General features: G+C 37.9%; 1 protein-coding gene across 1 annotated transcript in view; it reads right to left on the reverse strand.

Moving 5' to 3' along the window:
- ADGRL2 (adhesion G protein-coupled receptor L2) overlaps window positions 1-21981 on the reverse strand; it is a 159098-nt gene extending 137117 nt beyond the window's left edge. The window contains exon 1 of the mRNA XM_077823776.1: window positions 21909-21981. Within this exon, the coding sequence (XP_077679902.1) occupies window positions 21909-21981 (73 nt within the window). The remainder of the gene's footprint in view (window positions 1-21908) is intronic.
- Window positions 21982-26236: the final 4255 nt, after the last annotated feature.

The following is a 26236-nucleotide window of genomic DNA, read 5'->3' on the forward strand; positions in this document are numbered from 1 at the left end:
CTTGTCCAAGGTCACCATCAGGTTAGCAGCAGAGCCAGAAACAGAAAAAAGGTCTTCTGAGTCCCAGTCCAGTGCTTTATTCTCTAGGTCACATTTAACCATTTCCATTGGTTTGATACGCTTAAGGTAGAAACAGGAACTGAAAAATCCTACTCTATCTCTCGGGGCTAGATTTCTAAAGGTTTTTAGGTGCCTAAAGATGCAGATACGTGTCTACTGGGATTTCCTAACTCTCACCTGTGGGAGTTGGCATCCAGGCATGGTTGAAAATTCCACTAGGTACCTATCTGCATCTTTAGGCATCTAAATACCCTTTAAAAATCTGGCTCTCAGTGAATTAGTGAAAACTCAAACAAGAGACAAGGATAGAAACTAAGTCTTGTGGTACCAAAATCCTTGAAGCAAAATGATTGGTGGTGCTGTCTGCCACTCAACTGATATAAGCAGCAACTGTCAATAATTTAGTTAGACTATCTAAGAGTGCAAATTCAGGTTTGAATTTAAGTTATCAATAGCTTATTTAAACTAAAATATTTTCCCTTAAACAGTTAATTGTTTTCAGAACTACATCTTACACGCTCCGAGACTGAACATCAATATGGCTTAAGATCATGGAACTCTTTAAACTGACTGTAGGGAGATGGTTCAAATTATCACAAATGTGGCATTTAATTTTAGATAGGTATAAATTCACAGAAATATGTATTGCAAACAATTTAGACAAACACAAAACAGAAGAGGGGTAACAGAAAGTGATCCAAATCTAAATCCTTTGATCAAAACGAGAATGTTAATTCTTTGAAACCAACCAGCCACTAACAACACAGGCTATGACCATACCTTACACTTTAAATAGGGGTGAAGGAGGTTAAAACATTTGTCTCAACATTTCTGCTACTGTTAAGACTTAGCAGTATTTGGTATATTACTTTTGCCTGCTAAAAAGGAACAGCTACGTATGACCATACATCCATTGCCTAAATCCTACACATGCAATAGCTTAACCTTATAAAGATCAATGTGTAGAAACTTGATGAGCAAACTGGTGCCCAGCAAGTTTCCCACCAAGAAAACATCCAAAAATATCCAGGACAGCAAGCAAATTAAGTAGCTCAGAAGCTTGAAAATGTTTTAATACTACTATCATAAATAGCACTTTCATCTCCAGAACAATTTACAAACATTAATTAACCCTCACAATACCTTGGACAGTTAGGTGAATATTTTCTGCCTTTTTACAGATGGGTGAAACATGGGCAGAACGGTCAAGTTATTTGCCCAAAATTATAGAGGGAGTCCATAGCAGAGCTAGGTTTAAGACTATGGGGTTCCTATACCTCAAATCATTACTCTCACAGGAAGGGATCCTGGTATGTTTCATGCTGCAATAAATCTCAAATGCCAACAGAAACTAAAAAAAGGGAATTCGCTTGTTAAGTCGTTTCTTCTGACATCTGCTTCATAAAATGTATGTTTGTAAACCAGCTAAACACAGATTAGGCTAAAAACACAGCAGCTACCAACAGGATAGCACAAAAAAAAAATCCTCTCTCTCTAGCGGAGCTATGGAAAAGCTATCCTGAAGCTACACTCTTTTAGGAGACAAGTCTGAACAATACACAGACTGAAAGCTACCCAATACAGATTAGTCTGCCTGGAAAAATGAGAAGGCTTCCAGGCTCTTCCACACAAAACTCAGAGGCTTTGTCTTGATGAGGAAAAGTGATCAACCTTAGATCAGGCTTAATTTATACATGCTAATTAGTCTGACCTAAATACTATCTTTTTCCTGGTGTAGATGCAGAAAAACACCTTATAGCTCAATTTAGTTAGCTGAGCTCTAACCTAGGCTTCTACCTATGGTAGAAAACTGACCACCTAGAAGTTTTACCTGTCTCTACACTAGGAAAAAAGACAGTGTTTAGGTTAGGCTAATTAGCATGTGTTGGCTAAATCTCACCTAAATTTTACTATTTTGCTTAGGTAAGACAAAGTAAGAGAGACATCGACCAGATTGCAATGAAGAACTTCTTACCCAAGAGGGTATTCTTATTGTTTAAGTGTTACCCCTGCAAATTTGGATTGTACCCTTTATCCTAGACATCTACTATTTTTATGTCAATAGAGGATATTGTGATATCCACTTCCTGCCATTTAGAGAAAAGCTGCTGTCTTGCTATCCTTTATTAATTCCCCCTCCTCTCACTTATGGGACAAAACATATATGAAGCTACAACCAGGGACAGAACTGTCTGCTTCTGCTGTAGGGTGTTTTCAAAGGATCACATGGAGAATTAACTCTTGTAATAATCTAATGAGATCCTTTGAAAACATACCTATCTCACTGAAACAGAAATTTGTTCAGACACACTTTAATATATATTAACAGTACATTTATAAATAAATTTATAAAGCATTAATAAATGTTTAATAGATGTTATAAGCATGTTACAGACCTGAATAGTATGTACTGGTGGCAGTTAAACTCTGGAATAGGTTTCCAAGGGAGGTTGTAGAATCCCCATCACTGTAGATTTTTAAGAATAGGTTGGTCAAACACCTGTCAGGGGTGATCTAGGATTACTTGGTCCTACCTCAGCACAGGAGGCTGGATTTCTCAACTTCTCGAGGTCCCTGTCCAGCCCTACATTTCTATGATTCTATAAGCACATGGGAAGAAGGTATTATAGATGATTACCAGCCACAATGATAAGCAACCTGCAGTTCTAATGAATTCTATAACAATCTATGTTACATTAATCATTTATTAACCTTTTATAAACTATTTATAGAAGTGTACCCTTCATATATCACACAACTCATTTTCTCCACTATGACTCCAAACTCATGTCTTGAACTTATCAATGACTTTAGATGTAACTTCATGGTCCAAACTAAAGGAGCAGATACCTTTACTCCTTATTAGTTAGCTGTGCTCTTATGAAGACTCCTGAATGCTAATGTCATGAAGTAGTAACTGGCAGCCTAGCTGAAAGAAATATAGCTGGTGGAAGAGTGTTACAATAATTCTCAAGTTCTCATTGGCTGCATATAGACTACTGACAAGCTCAGAGAGGACTTTTTAAATTTTGGACAATCTGCTTTGACAGAGTTTCCTTGTGGGTCTTGAGAGAGTGATTAAAAGTGTAGCCCTTATGAGAAATGTTGAAGAAAGCAAAAACTATGAAAGAACAGATGTTGCAGCTACCCACAATAAAGTCAATATGTATACTGTAGATGTAACAGAAAAATCTGGGTGGTGGTTAAACAAATGGCATGAAAATTCCTCAAGTTTCTTTGACTGCATCTGATTAATTAACAGGCCCAGGAAGGGATAACTCAGATCTCTGCATTACTGGATTATGAACAAAAAGGCACCTTTTAATGTTCTGTGCTTAAAAAGCGCACAGTTTTTAAGTCATATTTTGCAAAGGATTGTAATATGAATTCTTAAAGAACTGTAAAAATATTAATTCCATTATATACTGTTAGTGACTGGCTCTAGCCCACAAAGAGCTTGTAAGGAAAACACTTATGTTTAAATGACAGATCAAAGAAGCATTACTAAAATCATATAATCCCTTTAAACAGGAATCTGGAAAACAGAATAAGGAAAGGAAACCCTGATTCCTTCACTTACTTAAACTATCAAATTGTTTTTATTTTAACATGAAATTCTTTGTGAAGCTCTTACTGATACGTAAGTATTTTCCTTTCTCAAGAAGCACAAGCTGCAATAATCAGGTTGCTAAAAAAATACATTTTCCCTTAAGCATTACTTTGAATAGCAGTTTTCTTTACTTTTCACATTCACAAGTTACACAGGAAGTGAAGAGTTCTGACAAGATTATCCTTAGTACATTAGGGACTAAAAACCTTGAATTTAATAAGAATTACACTGAAGGATGCAGATACCTTTGGTGTTCTGTTTATTGTCCTTACTGCCACATGAACACCTGCAGTCTTGCACTGTCCTACCAGGCATTCCTGAAAACACCTGGACAAGCTGTTTGCCCAAGCACTAAATACTGGAGATGATAAAAGATAATTAGCAAGTGAAACTATTCCTGGCACTACTTCGACATTATTGCAGAACTGCAGCATCAAACTGGCACCTGGTAAGGGGAAATGCTAGATGTGATAATTCCAATTTACACATTCAGCACAACATTCTATCTGCCTGTCAACGTGAAACAGTTTCTCATTCAGTGATAACATAGATACCCCAAAAGAATGTTGTGCTCAAATACTGACATGAAACTTTTATGTACATAACACACCCTCTCTTGACCAGCTGCAATTGCCTTCTTTTCTTGCAGGGCATGAGTTGGCCATGCATTTTTTAATTACAAACAAAATCTGACTTTCAAAAAATTCCTGAATAGAAGAGTATATTATACACAAGTACCAAGCTTACAATGCATGGTTTGCACAGCAAAGAGAGCTATTTAATACACATGGAAGAGTGTGCTTCAATTATGTTTAGTAAAATTTTCAATCGAATATGTCAGTTACAAAATTATAGAAAAGTATTTGCAGCAGTTAGAAATAGCCATTCATAATAGCTCTTTAAAGTAAAATATTATTGTACTCTCACTCATGTAACAAAAAAACATGCTACAATGTTCTGTACGCACCTCAGATGTGTAGATGTTTTTCCAAAACATTTTCCAATGATCTCATAACAAGAAATTATTTAAGTATAACAAAAGTAGGAAGCCTGTGAAAGAACTGATGGGTCTGCTGGACATCAGGGAGCTAAGGGAGCAGTTAAGGAGAATGAAGACAATGCAGAGAAAATGAATGATTTCCTCATCACAGATGGTGTTGGGTAGATAAGGATAAGGGGACAGGGTGGAGAAAGATACAAGATTCCATATTTGGACTGGCGTTGTTCTGTATAGTTCTTCATGATCTGGAAATGGTGGTGACAACAATGACATGAGAGAATCTGCTGATACTATAAAGTTATTTAGGTTAGTCAAGACTACAGAAAACTAAGAAACTTCACTGGGACCTCACAGAGAAAGGTTAATGGGTATCATGGTGGTAAACAAAATTAAATGTCAAAGGCAAGGTAATTCACATTAGAAGGTATAATTTTAAACTATTTATAAGCATTGTTGTGTTCTAAACTAACTGTAATTACTCAGGAAAAGGACCTAACATGATTCAATGAAAACCTCTACTCCAGATACAATGGCAATAAAACAAACAAAATATTAAGATAAAGTATGGGATAGAAAGCATTATGAAAATGTAAATACTATAAACATGTTTATATAAACTGATGGTTACCCAAGCTTGGAAAACTGCGTTCCAGCCTGGTCACCCTATCTAAAAGTTTATAGCAGAAACGTAAGGGGCCCAGAAATGGACAATGAAAAGCATTAGCCATCATGAAATGTACAAGTGAAGTGAGAAGGAAAAGATTGGAAGTGTTTGGTTTAGAGAGGAGAAGAGTAAGAGGACAGAAGAGAGGCCTATAAAATGACTGTAGAGAGAAGGTAAATAGGGTACTCCTACTTCCTTTCTCTTATTACACAAGAACAAGGAGACACTGAATGAAATTGAAAGGCAACATTTAAAACTGATTACAGTAAATACATTTTTTACACAGTGCACAAACTGTGGGACTCAGTGCCACAATATCGAGTCCAAGAACTTAGCAGGAAATAAAAAAGGATTAAACATTTAGTTGAATAAGAAGACCACTCAGCTATAGTCATATCATATAGAATATAACTGTATATATAGTTATATTTTAAAGCAGAACTATAAACCCTCATGTTTAATCATGTAAACCAATTACTAACTGATAAGACTAGGAAGGAACTTCCACTATTGGCAGGTCACCTTCTTTATACCTTAGCATCTGACTCTGGCCACTCCTGAAGACAAAATTCTGGATTAGAAGGACTACTGATACAATCTGGTACGATAATTTTTGGTTCCCATTGGAATTACATTGTGGAGCCCTGAAAGGTTTGTCTGTAAACTCAGGCCCAAAGATCTGTTTAAAGGCCCAGCTTGTTAATTCGGGTAAATTGAGAAGGCCTGATTCTCTTCTGATTCTAGTAAATTAGAAGCAACTCCACTGAAATTTATGGAATTGCATTGTTGTGAACCTGAGGTGAGTGAGATGTGAACATGGATTGTGCTTGTTCCAAAGGATTTTGTGAGTAGAGGACTGTAAATGCTACAAGTTTCTTCATTACCATTCCATAGTGAGGCAGGGCAGGTTGGCAGAGTTCCCCCCGCCTCCATGGAATGGGCAGAAAGTTCGGGGGGGCGGGGAGAGAAGTGCATACATCTCAGGCCCCAGTAGAGGCCAGTGCCATCTAAATGGCTATCTCCCTCCCAGGCATCCTCTGGCTCTGCTGCTAGGGGTTCCCAACTGGCCACTTCCCTGGGATTCCCTTCAAGGTTTTCTGAGCACAAATTAATGGGACCTAAATTCACGACAACAATCACTTGGTTTGCAGTCCCCGAAGGATGACTGGGTAGTGATGCAATGGAGAGGCATTCAGAAGCCTATTCCATTTTCACCAGGAAACCAAGATCCTGAGGACCTCCTCGGGAGGTTCTTCCGCAGAGCCAGAAAAAGAATATGGATGATGTCACAGAGAAAGTACTTCTCTATTTCCACCTCCCTCTTCCTCTCCCTTCCCGCAAGAATATCCCTAAAGGTTTTCTCCTCCACCCACAAATTGAAATATCTTCTTCACATTTAGAAATGAAGGTATCAATAAAGATATGATAAAACAGCTACAATAAAATGGAACTAGGTGTTTAAATAATCACACTAATCAAGACCATGAGAGTAAACTTAGTTCTCCACACTAAAGTTCTCATGTATGGATTCCAGACCCCTAGCAGACCTCTAGGGACAAGTTGAGAATGGGATGCTACAAATTTTAATAAAGGTACCAGTTTGACAAGATTTGAACTTATTAACAATGCAATACATAGGCAAATACTTTATCCAATAGAATACATGCAGTCTTTGCCTACTATCTTATACAAATGCTGAAGGTGAACTGCAAATGATTTTTTGAAGCTGAGTTTGTTCCCTTGTTTTGTTGGCTTTTTCCCCTCTTTGCTTTTGATGTATGAACATTTTATTTTTATTTTTCCTATTTACTTTTTACCTTAGAAAGATCAACTCTGTTCTTCTCTGGTGTTGGAAGAGTGCTAGAGGACCTCTATTTTACCACCTCTCACACACTGCTGAAAGGATGGAGGTAATGAATCTTTCACAAAGACATCCTTTCGAAAACGACTGAGAAGTTATCTAAGTGTAAGGGAACTATTGCCCCTTACTAACATTCAGTGGGGGTCTTTTAGTTGCTAGATCCCAGTACTAAAAGGGGGAAGGGTGATGGGGAATCAGGACCCTGAGACTGACAGTCCCTCGGAACAATGTGGAAAGGCCAATGCTTCAGATCAGCCTGAATGACAGGGCGGGCAGGCTAATAAGGGAGTCAGGAGGCCAGGGAAGTCCCGTCCTCCGTGTGAGCTAGAATTGCCTGGGTCAGACAGAGCGGGGCCGAGCTAAGGAGAAAGCAGGGGCCCGAGCTGAGCTGGGGAGCAGAGCTGTGCCAGATCCAGAGGGACCAGAAAAACAGCCCAGAGAGAGCAGACCCTGTCCTGGGAGCAGAGCTGCAGCCCCAAAGCCAGAAGCACAGCCCAGAGAGAGCAGACTTGCCCTGGGAGCAGAGCTGCAGCAACCAGAGCCAGAGGGGCCAGAAAAGCAGCCCAAGAAGCAAGTCAGTGCTGGGAGCAGAGTCACAGAAGCAGCCTGCAGAGCAGACCTGTCCTGGGAGCAGAGCTCTAGCAACCAGAGGCCAAGGGGCCAGAGAAGCAGCCCAGGGAGCTGGAGGCAGAGCAGCAGCAGCAGTGCTGAGACCGAGTGGTGGAGCTGGGGCTGGAGCAGTCCGGAGCCGGGTGCGGTGAGCAGCTGGGGAGAGCTAGGGGGACCCTGGGCAGCAGGCCCAGCACAGGGAGACACCTCAGCCAAGAGGCTCTGCAGGCCAGGCTTGGATCGTAACCCCGACAGGGCGGGGGCGACACTGGGAAGAAGGGTCCTACCACTTAGAGCCCGAGAGCGTGTGACCACCACCAGAGCGAGTGTCCAACCCACAGCATCCCTGCAGCAAAGCCAGGGCCTGAGAAAAAGGCCTGGGACTTACAAGGAACAGACTGTGAACTGCCCTGACATTCCAGAGACACTGTTTGTGATGTTCCCTGCCACAGAGCGGGTTGATGTGCTTCCTTTAACCTTTCCCATTTTTCCTTATTCTTTTTAAAATTAATTGTTGATTAAATAACTTGCATTTGCTTTAACTTGTATGTAATGATCAGTGGGTCCAGAGAAGTGCCCAGTGCAGAGAGAGTACCCCGGAGTGGGGACACCCTAGCCCCCCGTCCTAGGTGACCACAGTAGGGTTGGGGGTCGAGCCCCCCAGGAATCCTGGGCCCAGCCTTGTTGGGGTCACGAGGACTCTGCCAGACAGGAGAGTGGAAGGGGAGTCCTCAAGGGCAGGGAGGCCACTGGGTAAAGGAAGTGGGAGAGAGGACTCAGACCCTTTCGCTAGCCCACTTCACAGGGGTAGTGCAGAAGCCAGGAAAGTTCCCCACAATAGCAGAACTATTCCCCCGCTTACATAAGTATTAACAAATGGCATATAAAACCCCAAAGTTTTATGAAGTCCGACTAAAAATCCCTTCTCCCACAATTACTCTGCTTCTACTCTTGACTCTTATGAACATAAGAACATAAGTTATGAAGTTATCTTTTCTCTAGTTCACCACCTCATCAGTCTTGCAGTCTAGACAGGCCCTGAATACCTAAGGTAAAAACCAAGGAGAACCTTTCTCTGCTAAAGAGCCAAACTAATATTCAGGGTTTCTTTATACATCATTAATGGAACAGGGCAAAAAACTATCTCCTCTTCACCCTCCCCTCTTCTGCAGGTCACCTTTAAATTGCTGCAAGCAACATTGGATATGATTCCCTACATGTGTTATAATCTGAGTATTACAAGGAAAACTTACTTAGGGCTGCATCATGGAGTTTTCACTCGCCCTGGATGAATGATGGCGCTTAGTTTCCCCAAGAGCAGAACAGGTACTGGATTGTAACAGTCACAAATTTGATACCTGGTTCTCCTCCTTTGGAAATAATCTGAGCCAGCCCTTTACTTAGTAGAAATTAGTCCTCCTGTATGTGCCTGTGGAGTCAAGGCTCCCCTCCACACACACACACACACCCCACCACTTGTACAAGTGCGGGAGCAGCAGTCTTGCAGAGACTGATTAACCTACCATGCTATGTCATGTGATGAGGGTAGCCCAGGCCCCCTATCTTTCCTGCACAGGCATACAGGGGAAGCCACAGTCTTTACTTGGAGGAATATACCAGCTACAGAGTTCCAAAAAGATGTGTTCCCCAACATCCACAAACATCTGCAGGTATGAGCAAACATTCATAAAAAATAAACTTTGTAACATTTCGTTAAGATTCACTTATTTTAGGGTGACCCTGTACAAAGACTTCCATTCTCTCTATGCCTTCCCAGTAGTAGAAACTATTATTCTATCCTACATAGGTTCTAGAAAATGAAAAAATGGCATGAGGGAGGCATTGCACATCTCCACGAGTTCCAGAGAGCTCTCCAGGTTCACTAACGGGGCCACATACACCACTAATGCTACACTATCAGCTGAGAGCTAACAACAGCTGAGAAATATGTCAAAGTGCAAGACCCAAAAGTCCAAATGCAAGACCCATTTTTGTCAGCCACTTCTGGAAGCCACTGTATTTCTCAGTGGCATTTAAACTTATTTATTAATTTCCTTACTTAAAGGTAATTAGGTTTTACCTAGTTTAAGAACTTCATTTTAAAATGTTTTAATACAGTCTTTATTTAAAAAGCTCATTGAAAAAGTGCATTGACGCGCTATGAAATCAGAGCTTTATTCTGACTGCAGCAGAATTCAACCATTTTTTGTGCTTAATGCCTAAGACAACATTCACACATAATAACAATGTGGCTTCTATGAAGCCAGTATACATATGCTCTAAGTGTGTACCGCAGGGGCATGGTCAAAGGTGGCAGACCTGAATTAGACCTATGTTTTGCAAAAAGAAAAGGAGGACTTGTGGCACTTTAGAGACTAACAAATTTATTTGAGCATAAGCTGAATTGGTTAGTCTCTCAGGTGCCACAAGTACTCCTTTTCTTTTTGCGGATACAGACTAACGTGGGTGCTACTCTGAAACCTGTGTTTTGGTTTGCAGACATAGATGTTGTGCCATTGCTCCACTCTGCTTTTCTGAGTCAGCAGGGTAAGAACCCTTTAACTTTCACTACCTGGCTGTTCAGAATTACTGAGCCAGAAGGCAGAGGAGGGCAGACAACATGATAGTTATGCTGGGGGAACAAAACACAAAAACACAAACAGCAAGTTGATGTTGGATTACTCACTTTAGAAGCAGGAACTTAAACCATGATGCAGATTTCATTTTGGAGGCATCTGTGACAGACTGTACCCCTGTGCTGTACACCCTATTGTAATAATCATTGTAATAATCATCAACAAAGGATGTGTTGCGGAGTATCATTTGAAAACTTGTAATTTGCTGGTCATTACTATCCTGGTAAAATGTATGTGGCAACACTGCATGTGAAGTTTGAGAGATTTCCCTGTATGATGTTATTAACACATGTTCCAAACCACAGCCCTACCCAAGCCGAAGTTGGCAAACAGGACTGTCCTAAACAAAGGAATGTGGGCTCTGTTTAATTTGCATTTAATCAGGAAAGAGTCATCAAGCAGGGAAGGGAAACAAAGGAAGCTCAAACAGGTGCGGAAAAAGCATCAGGGAACATCCTTCCACATAGACTTTTTGTACTCAGCTGGAAATGTTTTTCAAGGGGAGGACTGAAACTATAAAAAGGAGGGACGAACACCCCAGGAAAACCCCTCTCTCTCTCCCTACCCATCACATGGGTGACACCTGAAGCGACAAAGGACGCATTCATTAGATTCTGGGAGCAGGGCTTCTTACCTAACAAGTCTGGTCAGTAAGACTACTGAAAGCATATGGTGAGAAAAGTTCGCTTTGAATTTAACATAGTTTGTTAAATTAGGCATCAATTGCATTTTATCTTTATTCTTCTTGTAACCATTTCTGACTTTTATGCCTCATCACTTGTACTCACTTAAAATATCTCTCTTTATAATTAAAAACCTTGTTCTATTGCTTTATTTAATCCAGTGTGTTTAAATTGAAGTGCCAGGGGAGTGTCTGTCCATTTGGGGTGACAAGTTGTGTTCATAGTATTTCTACTAAAGTAACTGACTTTATATAAACTTGTATTGTCCAGGGGAGGGCTGGGCGGTACAGGACATACATTTCGGGGGGAGGGAATCTAAGACAGAGTGTGTTGGCGTCACCATGCAGTGTAACTAAGGCTGGTTAGAGTCATGGTGTGGCTGGCTGGCTGTAATACACACACAACAGACCCGTACCTGTGAGTAACTTAATGCTTGAGGCTGTTTGTGAGCAGTCCACGCTGGAGGCTACAGCAGTAAAGCATTGTAAAGGACACTCCAGATTAGAGGGCAGGGGTAACACAGCTACTCATTAGTCTGTATTGTATGCCGGTATGTCACAGCGTGTTAATTTTTTTTCAAGTATCTGGAGAACATTTAGGAAGAACTGACTTTATAAGATGTTTAAGTTTTGAGGCATGCCACCTTTACAGTGTCTCTATTAGAAGTACATCTGTTCTGGGTACTTTTTATTACAGTATGTACTAAAACGCTTTGTTGAGGAACTAGTTACTCCACATATGCACCAGTGTCAACTTCCTACAATTTAAAAGCTCAGTTAAGTAATGTTATAAAATACTCAAAATAAGCTTCTGAGGGGAAAAAACTGCCCTTACAAACACCTAATCTAAGAGTTCTGGAAATATGAATATATTCTTTAATTATAGCCACACTTTTTTGAGCAGTTGCTGTAATCAATTGGTTGCAATCAGGTTTACTCTGGCACTAAGCCTGTAATCTTTTGAAATAAAAATTTTGAAATAAAAATCTTTTGAAATAAAAATAAAATAAAAAAAAATCAGGTTATAAACATATTATTCATTACATCTTCTCTATTGATGCAAATAGTGATGGGGTGGAGAGGGAATGAATGGTTCTAGCACAATTTTTTATCGGGTTATAAACATATTATTCATTACATCTTCTCTATTGATGCAAATAGTGATGGGGTGGAGAGGGAATGAACGGTTCTAGCACAATTTTTTCATGGTGTCACTGGAAACAATCCGTTGGGCCTTATCAGACAAGGTTTCAATTTTCTATCGTTCCATTTTAACCTGCCTAATCAGTTGAACAAAAGTACTTTATGTGAAATGATTCCTTCAGTTGCCTTAGCTACAAATCCCTGCAGTATACTATAATTGAAATCTACTCACGTAAGTTAAGAATAATTAGGACCCCAAATTAAGCTAAACACAAAGTTAATTCAAATAGTCAGCTGCTGTCATTTACATGGTTACAGAGTTTTATTGTCCCTTAACATCTCTGAGTGCTCTTAAATGCATTTTGTTGTTTCTTCACCATTTAATATTTTACTCCAACTGGAAATGGGATCAAGAGCCTAAATTTGGCCAGAACCTGCCACTTCAGTCACAACTTCATCAAGTCTTTTCTCACTAAATGTTTTCCGCACTACTGTCACTGTACCTTTGCTATCAGCTATCAGCCAATTAACAATACTGCTGAGGAATGGAATGATAGCTCTCAGATACACTTTCATGCTAAATAAGGCTAGTATCATTGATTCTGCTATGAATGTCATCAATGCAACAAGAGAAAGAGCTTTTGAAAGCTAATGTTCAGAACACTTCTCTTTGCCTAAACTCTAAAAGCAAAGGATTAAACAAGTTTTGTGTCTTAAATGAACAGCAATATGAAAATGTTGTTCAAAAACATATATCATGCAAAAGCTAGATAATAATGCATGTTACAGATTAAATATGTCTCATACTGTAAGCGCAACTGTTGCCAGAATATATTACAACTCCATTGATTTAATCAAGCCATACTCAAAGCTAATTAATATATTAATGTAGTTAGTCAACAAACACATTTGGCAGCTCCATCTATTTCTTGAATAATCTTCCTCTATGGGCACTGTGCTTTTAGTAAAACAACTATATCTATAAAACCTTCTAAGGCACTTTATTATATGTAGGTATTCAAGGTTTTTATACCCTTTATTTACACTGCACATATTTCAGGTGGTTTGAGTGCTGGAACATTTTCAGTTTCATGTAAAAAGTTTTCTTCTTTTTTTAAACAGTACATTGCAAAACAATCTATAAACATATAGAGAAAATTCATAGTTGTTGGTCATTGAGTAGCACTTGAATTTGAATGCTTGAAACAACACTGTATAACATGTGTTAATAACATTTTTGTTTTAGCTGGTAATCTATAAAATGATATATGGTGATTCCATCCATACTAATGGGTAATAATCCAAACCACTAGTTTGCCTTCTAGTACTTTCCAGGCTTCACTCTTCATGCACATCAACTTCATCTGTTGCAAATTAAACAATATAAAAGTGTAAGTGCCAAACTGTTCTTTTTTGTTTACTAAGAGCAAATTTATCTTGAAACCACTGAAGCACCTAATCAGTTCTAAATGACCACAAAACCACATTTTTCCAAACAGGATTGCAATGCTGAAGATTTTCTAATCTGTACTACATTATTAAAATTCATTTTACAAGCAACACCCTTTCACAACAGAAATTTGTTTGATGTAGACGACAAAAATATCAGAGGCAATCTATCACCCTTGAGCTAGAGAAAAGAACTGGGACAGCTCAATGGGGAGAATATGGGAGATAATAATGTGAAACATTAGGGAAGGAAGGTCAGGTTGCATGCCAAGTAGTCAGACAGGATCAGTGAATAAAAGGCCAATTAGACTGAGATGTTTACAATCAAGAGGTGATATGAAACAGGACAAAAATCTTCCAGCTACAATGTAAAGAGAAAATATTTCTCACTTCTTTTCCCACCTAAAAATACACATATTTGCAGAATCTGCTGAGAATGACAGCTTGAAATGAACTTACTGAATTCAAGTTTAATAGGAAAAACCTCTCAAAACAGGTTTCAGAGTAGCAGCCGTGTTAGTCTGTATTCGCAAAAAGAAAAGAAGTACTTGTGGCAGCTCACTTCAGTTCAGTACACTGAATGCATCCGATGAAGTGAGCTGTAGCTCACGAAAGCTTATACTCAAATAAATTTGTTAGTTTCTAAGGTGCCACAAGTACTCCTTTTCTTCTCTCAAAACAGTGCCATGAACTACCTACAGTCTCTGCTAGTACACAGCATCAATGACACCGGTCTAACTCTTAATTTATGTGGTTGGGGGAAAAGTTAGCTCGTTAGCCTGGTACTATAAGCAGGAACTGAAGTTATGTGAACTCTCTCGGTTTCTCCCATGTATCAGTTGCTTAGGCAACCAATACAAAAGTTTAGTTTGGTTTCCAACCCCTCTCCCACACACATTTCTGGGGAGGGGGAAAGATTCTTCTTCTTTTCTTTTTTTTTTTTTTTTTTGCAAACATCACTAATGCACAGCATGGAAATACCAGTCAATTATTTTATTAGTATGATTTAAGAAAAGAAATGGGATGAATTCTCAACCACCTAAACTGATTTATTGTCACTGGAAATGAACACATTTTCCCCCACTCCCTTTAAAAGGACTGTCTTAATGTCACTTGGACATGGATGAATTGTCTCCATTTATTGGAAGAGGCATCCACCAACTGAGCAAACATTATACAGCTCTATTTCTTTACACTTCAAAAGAAAGCTAGAAGACAGAGATAACGGAAACACAAAAAGCTTTAGCACAATTGGGTTTTGAAAGTTAGTGGACTAGTTAGTTCAAGTTTCTTTTTGGCAGATAGAAAATTTGAGACATCTTGAATCATAGGAACTAAACAAAGCCCAATATGTCAGCAAGGATTGCTCTGTTTCAGTTTGTCATAATATTTCCATGGATTTAAGATGACACAAAATTTACTGGTGCTAAATGTGGGGAAATTTTACCTTGTTAAGAACAAGGAAGACAATTGAGGAGAAAATCCAATATTTTTAGGTAGAACATTCAAAACATCAATCCAGTCATACCTGTACATTACAATAAATCTGTCAAGCTTGATAAGATTTATCAGTGGATAAACTAATGCTACAGAAGATAACGTATAAAACTGAAAATGTCTCTAGTTTTAATTATGTGAATTTTTATTAATTTTAGAGTGAGTTAGAAACAAAACTTTGCAAGATGCTTTTACAAAAATAAATGCATTGCTAGGGATACAGTAGAATTTAGAGCAAAGTATACTGCTTATTAAGGATCTTTGCCTTTGTACAATTACCCTATAGAAAGAAGTGAAGATATCATATTTATGTTAAAAAGTAAATATTGTGTGACTATATCACACTTTAAAAATGCCGAAGTCAACTTTTAAGTGCGTCTGTTGTCTGGGAAACTTGTCATATCGACATAAGAAATTGTATACCAGCATACAGAAAGGTCATATAGACCATCAAGTACACTTACAAAGAGAACATGCACAGACATAAAGCGAAGTCCCTTTTTATTCTGAATGGATTGCTTTCTTGTTTCTTGTGGAACACAGCCTGGAACTAAATCATAAATACAGAAGTGGACATGAAAATTAGTGTTTTATGTGAATGGATGTGATCCTGCAAAGATTGGTGCATGCAACTGTACTCACATGAGTACTCCACAGACTTCAACTGAACTATTTGTGGGTGTAAAATTAAATGCATGATTGAAGAATTCAGGTTTTGTATGCTAAATTTAGATTTATTATACTTACGAGAACCTTCATTATTTTCTGATTCTGATGTGGACAAATATGACAGTAGTAAGAAGAGAACTTTCAGTGCATCATCTCCAGTTATATACTAATTCAGATGTTTTATGCTTCCCCATTCCCAATTCTACGGGTTACGAACCTCTCCATGTTGTACTATGTTCCACAAGTATAATACGAACACAACTAAGGAGGACTGAAGTGTGTACTGATAAAGCTAAATAAAATGCCCTGTTTCTCAGATACAATAGTATTCTTACATTTTAGTACAAAACAGGAATGCAATCATTAAAATAAACATATACAATGATTTGGTTTTAAAACCATTAAAGGTAGTAAAAATTAAAATGATATATTACATTCTCTGTGCTCCATAACGTAGCACTGAGAGTCCCAATAAATTTTATATAGGAGATGTGTGGTCAAGCCACATGTACCTTGTAGAAAAGGCACCCTATAGTCTTTAACTAATCTAAAACATATCCACATATGGGAGCAAGGGGAAGATTCAAAGTCAACTGTGTTAGTCAGCTAAGCCAAGATAGCTGAGTCAATTCAAACTTATCCTCATGATTGGTCATGTAGCTATTCCCATTGAGACTGAACAAGGTTATCACAATGAAAAGTGGTAAATTGAAGCAGTAGTTTAGAAGACTCTGGAAAAGTAACATCTGGCCTTAAGCAGGAGTAAATTGTGTTTGTACCTTTTTTGACAAATTTTCAAAGTCCTTCTCTCCTTATGAGGAGAGCCTCTGAAGCTGCAATACAGTTTCCCCTTTCACAAGAGGAATTCAAAGTTTTAGCAAATGACAGCAGGAACACAGCTCTTTAAAAGAGTAGCATACAATAGCTAATACCTAGCATACAGTAATTTAGAATTTGAATTTTTTTGTTCAAATTATAACAAATTTGACAGTGTGTATGAATTAAAATAAATAATTTAGTGACTAAAATTAAGATTTCCTAGTAAGTCCTCTAAACCAGTATTAGTGCAGTATTTAAAATGGCACTTCACAAACCGAGACTGTCAAGGCTATCAGACTTCTCTATTCCCATGTCATTTCTCCTACATTTTTGAAATAGCTATTTTCTTTCACAAAACATGAACCTCAAGTCCCACCATTGAGGGAATGAATGAAAGGATATGCACTTTACCTGGCTTTTTTTTTTTCTTTAAATTTTTCTTTAAAAGGAAATTTGATTTCACTATTTAGATCAATTTACTTTTTAAAAGCTGTGTTGGCCCGATGTCTGTTTCAGGAAACAAAATAGAGACATCTCTAAATAAACACCAGGAAAGTATTTCGTCTTTTGTTCACAACAAATATTGAAAGCAGAACTCAATACATCTGTTTTGGTTTTTATAGGCACCCTACCATTCCTTTTTACATAAATGTTTGCCTTTAAATAATCTGCATTCATTATTTAACAAAACCATTTTTACTAATAGAATCATAAGATACACTACGTTGGATGACTTATCCTGAAATCTATCCCCATTTTTCCAAGAGTTGCTGTTATTTATAATTAATCACTAGTGCCGAATAGTGCTAGCATTCAAATGTCTGACTTTTACTTACTAGGACTCCATTATACAGTATGGATTCAGTAAAACCTATCAGAAGTGAGCACTCAAGGGACTGACAAAAATTGGTTGCTTAACAGAAGTGGCGCAAAATTGTACTCGTTATGTTTGTGGACACTTCGTTAAACCAAGAAGTTGCCTAATAAATGTAGTGTTTCACGCAGATTTACTGTGATTTAATTCTCCAAGCTAGAGAAATTCAATGTACATTCCTACTTACTGATACATGATGTTACAGTAAGCACTACCCTGGAAAAAATGGACAAAACAAAAATTAAATCAGTTAACAAAAAGTTGATTTTCCTATTAGCAAAGCTCTCCTATCAACTCAAGATATGCTGTGAACAAGGGTTTGTTTGTTTGTTTTAAATACTGCGGGCCCAATCCTGCTAACACTTACACATATACATGTGTGAATTTATTCATGTGTACAATTGTTTGCAGAATTAGGCCCTGGGGGATCTCAATTGTGCAAGGATGTTGAGCATCTTTTGAAATGTGCTCCCATTGCCTTCAACTCCCATTGCCTTCAGAGGGTTCGGAGGAGGCTAAGCAGAATGCTACGTGCACTCTCCATCTTTCAGAAACGAGGTGTGTATATTACCTGTATTTAAATGTATCTTTTAAAATAAATGCAATAATTCCAGGTGCACATTTAGAAGCACTTTCAATTTTTGTAAATAAAATTTTGTGAAACAAAATATATTGTCTACTCCACTGGAGTATATAAATGTTTAAAAAGCTGGGGTTTATGTTTTTCATTTTAATGTAAACAAAAATGTCTATTTACAGACAAAGAGGGGCTGGAACTAATTAATAATAGATATTACTTTAGGAAACAGTTTTTTAAAAATCAAATACACAAGGATGAAAAAACCCAGACTTTTAAAATGCTCCTATACATGAGACATCAAACCCACTCACACTTTTTTGGAATTTCTTCCCTAATTACTTTGACATAAAATGAATCGAAAAATTAAATCAAGTCTTGACCTTAACATTAAAATAAAATGTAAAGTAAATATTTAAGCTAATTAACTTTAGCTCTTCTTCCCTCACGTTTCCTTCTTTTGCTTGGTTCTCTTGATTTGGTGTCACAATATTATCTACTTACTGCTGTTAGCAGACTATGATGCCCTGTCAGTCTTCTCTAAAACAAACTGAGATGACACAGATCAGTATACCTGAAGTATGTCCTAACTCTCTGCAGTTTTCCTTCTAGCTGCCAGTATATGTCCTTTCCAGGTTCTCTTTACTTGCAGGAAGGAACTGCTTCAAAAGCAAACCCCTTGGCCTGTTGCCTCAGAAAAGAAAAGAAAAGAAAAGAAAAGAAAAGAAAAGAAAAGAAAAGAAAAGAAAAGAAAAGAAACTTCTTTTAACTGCAGATATGATTCTTGACTTTATAGATACTGCAAATAATACTGCAGTCTTTCTTGAAACAGTCTCTGTCTGCTAACCCCCTATTGGGTTAAGCCACTGTGACAGCAACGAGGGTTTTATCTTGATTGGAAAAATTTTCATTAAGTGGACTAATGAACCATTGGTCCACACCTGAAATCTTTTGTAACTGTATAGAAACATTCACGCTTAACAGCATGAAATTTAGTTAGTTTTTTTCTACCCGCTGCAACAACCTGCTTATGTATATAAGATTTCCATAACAAAATTTAAGTAGCTAGATTCCAAGTCAGAGAATTTAAAATATTCTTACTTTCAGGTGTTCTCAAACTGGGGGTAGGGACCCCTCAGGGGGTTGTGAGGTTATTACATGGGGGGTCATGAGCTGTCAGCCTCCATCCCAAACCTCCAGCATTTATAATGGTGTTAAACATATTAAAAAAGTATTTTTAATGTATAAGAGGGAGTCACACTCAGAGGCTTGCTATGTCCCAAGTACAAAAGTTGAAGAACCACTGACTTAGGGACTGTTATTTTATACTTCCAGGGATGAAGCATCATTACTAAAGCATGTTACACTTGGCATATTTTATGACTGAAACAAAAGGCAGCGTAATCTCGTCAGAAAGTCTAACAATGCTGTATTCACTTTGCTTCTGGTGGCTTAAAGTCAACTGAATATTAATATTCACTTTCAAAATACAGTGCCACAATATTTAATTTATTCTAAGAATTTATAATTAATTGTGTATGATTCTGTTAGCTGCTCCCAATTTCCTTCCATTTACTTTAGATAAGAAAGTAAGTCCTGTATAGACTTTAAAGGAATTGAATTCAGCACTGAAGCATCAAAAGATTGCTACTGCCTCCTAGAAGCCGGAATAGGGATAGAAAAACATGGATCTGAAATCTTACAAATGAAAATTACCTTTCTGCAAATTGTAACAATTCGGCAGGTAGAAGCTTTCAGTTTATTTTTCCTACCCAAACACAGTAGATAAGCTATTTATTGCTGCAAACTGCTTGTTTTATATATATCTAAGTTAATCAGAAAAAAATATAACTACATGTTCTATACCGTTTTCCCCTTGCTGCTTCCAGATTTTTTTCAACTGCTACATATTGCTAAAGTCCAATACTGAGATATTTTGCTAAATATTTCAAAATTCTGAGTTGAGAGATTTTTAAATAACCACACACACACAACCTTAAGATTTTATAACTGTCATTGAGCACCTTTAATTGGAAAAGCCATGAAGTGAAAACACCATTTCCCAGTACTATCTTTTAAATACAATTTTAAACTAGTTCATTCATTCTTGCAAGATGAATGCATTTTTGCATCAAACACAGTAATTACCAAAGCCAACTAGCTGTAAAATTTAGATATCTAAGCTCCTAGTGGCTTCCCATCTGCAGAAACTTGTCTTTCATATGACAATAAGATTTCAGCCAAGACTAAAAAATGAAGGGCACCAAGAACACACATATGAGTAGTCTCTTACGAATCATAAGTTACCATCCAAAGAATCATACAATCTAAAAGATGAATGTGTTGGTCTTCAGCACTATACTCACAACTCCGGGGGGGGGGGGGGGGGGGGAGGGGAAGAGGGAAGAAATCTTGAAAGCTGTTTAGGCAAAACTAGACCTTTCAGGAAGGTATATTCCTTGATGTGTACTCCTTAAAGTCTACATAGGAGTTATTACTATATTTCAGCAAAATGGGTTTATCAATTCAAGCCCAAGAATTGAGTGAGTTGAGAGAGTCTTAGACTAGAACAAATGTTTAAATAAATATACATTGAATGTGAGAGCTTTTATAAGATATTTAAGCCTTTAAACTTTGCTGCGTTTTGTTCGACAGTAGTGCTTGTTTGATTTTACTGCACTCTATTTTCTGAATTACTCAGAGGGGTTTGACCTATGAATCCAAAGAATTCATACGTAGTGAGATACAGCCCTACTTTATTTTTTTAAATGATATCAGATGTAACTGACGAACTGCAAATTAAATCACTACACTCTTAAAAGTAGTATATTATCTATCAGTCATGGGATTATCTAGCTATGGGGATGAATGATATTAAAAGGCAACTGCCAACTTGAAACCTAGTTAATTTTTTAAAAGTTACAAATATATTTAGATATTACACTTAGCCCAAAAATTCCTTGCCAATACTTGTGGTTAAAAAAATTAAAATAATATTTTCTTGTTCTTTTAAAATGTTTCTCTCTCCAGTGTAATTGTCTAAAAGAGCCACAAAAACAACCAAGGAGACTGACTACATTATCGAAACAGTGAACTGATTTTACACAAAAGGAAGAAAAAAATGTTTTTCCTCCCTAAGCTCTTCTATTTAAGAGCAATCTTGGGTGCTGTATGTACCAGAAGTGAACAATTTACAGAGAGCAGTTAGGTTTTTAAGCTTGCAGTGTTCCTGTATGCACTTTCAGTTTCATTTGCCCAATTCTCAGATGTATAGCATTGATTTTAATGAAATATTTGCAGTTTTATTTCCAGCAAGCCAATCAATGGAAGTAAAATAGGTGCTCCGACTGCTGCTTTTGGTTCCATTAGAACATATTTTAAACAAATATGCATTGTTTATATAACTTGCAATTTACTTGTGCTCAAGGATAGTATAGTGAGAGGACTGAACAGAAGGAATCCAAAAAAAAAAACCACCTACCAGTTCTATCATCACTCCAGTTGTCTGAGTACTGTTATTTAGTGTCACTGTATCAAACAATGTACGTTTATTTTTAATGTTTGTTTTGTTTTAATATCAATCATTTCGACTAACAGCTAAGCTCTAGAACAGGACAGGTAGTAATTAGTTGTTTCTAGTTAGGCAGATGCATCCTAAAACTCCTGAGCAATCTAAAAGCAAAATAATATTTTAAAATTGTACAAGAGCATGTGGTCTCTCATCTGGAGCATAACTAAAAGATATGATATAATCTTACCTTCTGTACACTGCAGGAAGCTGATTATGAGAAGTAACCAAAAAAATTGCATTCTGCAACCAGAAGACACCATTATTGATCCCTTTAAGTATTTTCTTTGTATTCCTTAATGAACCCAGTTATAAATGCCCAGCATCATTGAAGCCAGTGGTCTGTATCATTGATCTTCATACCTGGGGATGAAAAACAAACAAACAAAAAAAGATTCCGTTGTTAGTCATATACTCACAATTTTAAAAAAAATTATTCACGTATCGGATATCAAATTTTAGCTGACATGAAGACAGAAAGTCAAAAATATAACATGAAATACAGCTGTACTGTGGCTGGGGAGCAGGCAGGCATGCTGGATTTACGATCAAAGTCAGTGATCAACCAGGATGAAGAAGTTTAAAATGTGATTGTAGTTAATGTGCTCCTACTAAGAGATACAGTGAAGATAAGAGAATGGACTTGCAGATGAGTGGGGTTTAAACACAAAAAACCTCACCAGACACATTATTCTACACAACACTGATACAAAACAGATCCCAGTACAGAAAGAGATACAGCCCAACAATAAAGCTTTCAAAGAGAAGCTCAGCGGGACCCCTTCCCATCACAGCTTCCTTACCCTCCACAGGAGATAGGAATGCCAGTTTTTCTATTATGCATAGTTCTGCCTTCTCAGACAAAAAGCTAAAACAGCAACATTGTCATCAAAATAACAATTTTGCTGAGGAAGCTCATGCTTCTTTGACCAGTGGGTTTCAGAGAACTTCTAACCATAATGAAAAACCTTTCAAACAAGGGGGCGAAACCACATGTGTTGCAAGCACATTGTTAATATTGCCACTTCAAATCATATGTACATTAGCCCAGGTCAGAGACGGTATTGCACATGATCACACTGGGTTTAGCAAGCGACTGAACTCCTTAATTCTACTCGAGAAACCAACCTTACCTGAACTTTTCCTGCATACCATGTAAAACGAAAGGCTTTAAAAAGATACATTTGATTTTTTTTTTAATGATAGTGGAAAACAGTTATCGGACTGGAAGGTCTGACCAGCCATGTTCACTCTTCAGTCAGTGCCTTCATTCTTGCAACAACCATTGGAATAACAGATTACTTCCTCTTTCATAGGTCAGCCTATGAGCTAGATCAGTCTCCAACAGACAGCTGTTTGAGATATTAAAGATATCAATGTGAATGCACAGTTGAATTTCCAGTATGAGTGTGGGCTCTATGAGCTAGAGGAGTGTGCAACTCAGAACATGGTAATAATGAACCTCCAAAAAATGCTGCACAGACATAGATCAAAAGAGACAAGTTCTGTAACCCATTATCCCCAGCCCTATAGTCAGACAGACCAAAATTTTCAAATTTGGGTGCCTGAGGTTACACTTAAAATAAGTACCCTGACTTTCCAAAGTTCCACAGATCATGTATCCTATGTTATCTTTCTTGCCTGTGCATAGCAAACTGAGGTTGGAAGCAACAAAATCACTTAAGCCAACGAAAGGGCAACTGCCCGCACACCCCATGACTCTGGATAGTCCTTGGTAGTTCATTTCAACCCATTCACACTTCTTTTAAAAAAAAGCCCCAGAGCTGCAAATGAATGACATTTTATAAAGTTGTTATCGAACAGCCTTGAGATCCGTTGGGACCAAAGCTGCTATACAAAATGCATCAATGATCATGATAGTGCCCTAGTGGAGATACACTGTGGAAGTTTCAGTTCAACAGCCACGTGGGAGTCTATAAATTGGTGTACACTTAGGAGTTGAAAAATCTATTAATCCAGTCACCAATGACAAGTGGGAAAGCTCTCCTTGGCAAGGATGCCCAAAACATTGATTTCTAGAGAATTTACACTTCCCTTTTAAAAAAGTTTATAACCCTCATGGTCACAAATACACTGAGTCTGAAGACAGACAGCTGTAATGCCTCTGATGTTGCTCACTGCTTTGACAAGCAGCAGCAGGGTGAAATTAACAATCACTTCATTTGTTTCAGAGCTGCTATACACAGTCCTGTGGGCAGCAATGAATCCATCAGTGGAATACTGCTGCTGCTTGTCCACAAGACTCAAACCTTACATTGGCTGTGAGTGCAGGAAGACACAATACCAATGCAGTCTGACAAGAGTTTAATAATTTAGAGTAGCCAAGTACGCTTCACAGTGGACATGGTTTTAATGGCAATGCCACTTCACTGTTGGATTTTTTGCCCCCACATACCTCTTACAGAATGCAAAGCTCTTACACTCTCATATACAGGGAAATGAAAGAGAACTGCCATTCTAAGCTTTCAACAAAAGAGGCTCTTTTCCTGCAATTTGCAAATACAGCCAACAAGTGCTCTTCAAGCAAAGGGGCAGAGTGATGCATACCACACATGTATTTCCACGAAGAGCAGAACAAACACAGAGTAGCTCTTCCTGGCCCAAGCCCAAGTGCCTAGAGGTGAAAGATTCATCTCCAATTAATCTGAAATAGTCATATTTTATCTCTTAAGTTTTTCATCCTGGTCTGAGAGGGCTTTGCATACTGAAAAATCTAAAATCCACATATGATACTGCATGCAGCTGAAAGTAAGATTGCTAAGGAGTTCCAGCTCAGGAGAAAAGCAGGTATTGACACTAAGTTATCAAAAATTTGGAATTCTCCCACAGAAAAAGCCTAAGGAGAATTTAGATTAATTCTTCACCCGTCACACCCAAAGGGCTAAATCACTGAACTATTTCACAGACACTACAGACTGCTCAGTATGATTTGAGCAAGCAATTAGAATAATTTGAGAGTATGGATGAGGCACAATAATGGCTACACATGAAATTAAGTCAGCCTTTTGATTGCTCTCAGTCCATCCAGAGGATTTTGATTTCCTGAGATTTAGTTTTAAATGGGCTTTTTTTATTTCCATAACTTAATGCTGTATGGGCTACTTAGTTGCATGCATTAATCTTGAAATTTTGAAAAGTTTTTTTCCACCTCAAAGTAGATAGTGGCAAAGCTGTGCTTTGTCATTCTTCACCTCAATGCCTTCTTGTTTGTGAGAAAAAAGGAAGGAAATAATTAGAGCACCGTTAGAGACTGATGACCACTTTCCAGGAAATAGCTGCCCAGATAGGAAAACCAATGGCAGAGGGAAGGAGTAAAGGCTTCAAACCTTCTAAATGGACTTATTTTAGGTGTTCTAACACCAAGCAATAGTTTCTAGAAGGGGCTTGAGAATGTTCCTGGGACACTACAAAAACAGCAACTACCACCCAGGTGAAGTAACAACGTTTGTGACAACCAGAAATAGTGGGTGTACAACATTTATACCGTTCTACTCTACTGGGAAATAAAACTTGGCTCACTTTGTTGTACTGAAGGCAAAGTATGTCTAAAGAAACTAATTAGCCTTCATCAGACTGTTTATCACTACGATGTGATTTCAAAAGGCCAGAAAAAAATTCAAATACAGTTCGAAAACTGACCTCAAGCGATTTTGTTTTTGTTTTTTTAACCAAATTAATAACAACTCTCCATTAAGCAAATTGTTATGAAACCCTAAATAGTAACTAATTCTATTAAAATAAAAGGACATTACAATACTGAATCAACTATTCAGCAGCACAATAAAACTAATCCTGTAAAAAGTTACCCCAAAGATGAGCTGGAGCCAAAGGACACTTGTAGGGATAAACGTTGCTGTCAGTCTCATCTTTCTGATCACGTAAACGCCGAAGATGTGGAGACAATGGAATCTCACAACAACAACAAAATCCAAAAAACAAACAAACAGGACCAGGAAAAGCCATATTAAGTTACCTCTTTGCAAACAGAAAAGTAGATCATAGCAAGTGGCTATCCTGTGCAAATAACTTGTTTCCTCTCAGATCTTAATAGGCCTAAGCTATCTGTGATCCAGAGAGAATGTTTGAGAGTGGAGAAGAGAGATGGTCCCCAGAGTAAAAACTGCGTAAGAGTGCAACAAAAGCTGTCCAGAAAACTTCAGCTGTAATTTAAATCCCTACCTCTGGGCCATATTGTAGTTTCTCACAGTAAAACCTGCACTGGAAACCGAGACGTTTACCTTGTGGCGTTTCCTTTGTATATTTCCTGTTGAAGGAGGGAAAAAACAGGAGAAGTTGGTATTCAGACTTGTGCAGTGCTAAGGGATGCACAGATCTCTGCTCCCAGCCCTACATATCCTAAAACAGAGGTAGTCCATTATTTTTTGTCTAGGTCCAAATTTCTTGGTCAAGGTACAGACTGTGGAGAAAATAATAATAATAATAAAAAAAACCAACCGAACAATAATGGTATGTAAATAAAAAGATTTTGGGGTCCAT

This window comes from Eretmochelys imbricata, chromosome 8, assembly GCF_965152235.1.
Source record: "Eretmochelys imbricata isolate rEreImb1 chromosome 8, rEreImb1.hap1, whole genome shotgun sequence".
Classification (NCBI taxonomy): domain Eukaryota; kingdom Metazoa; phylum Chordata; order Testudines; family Cheloniidae; genus Eretmochelys; species Eretmochelys imbricata.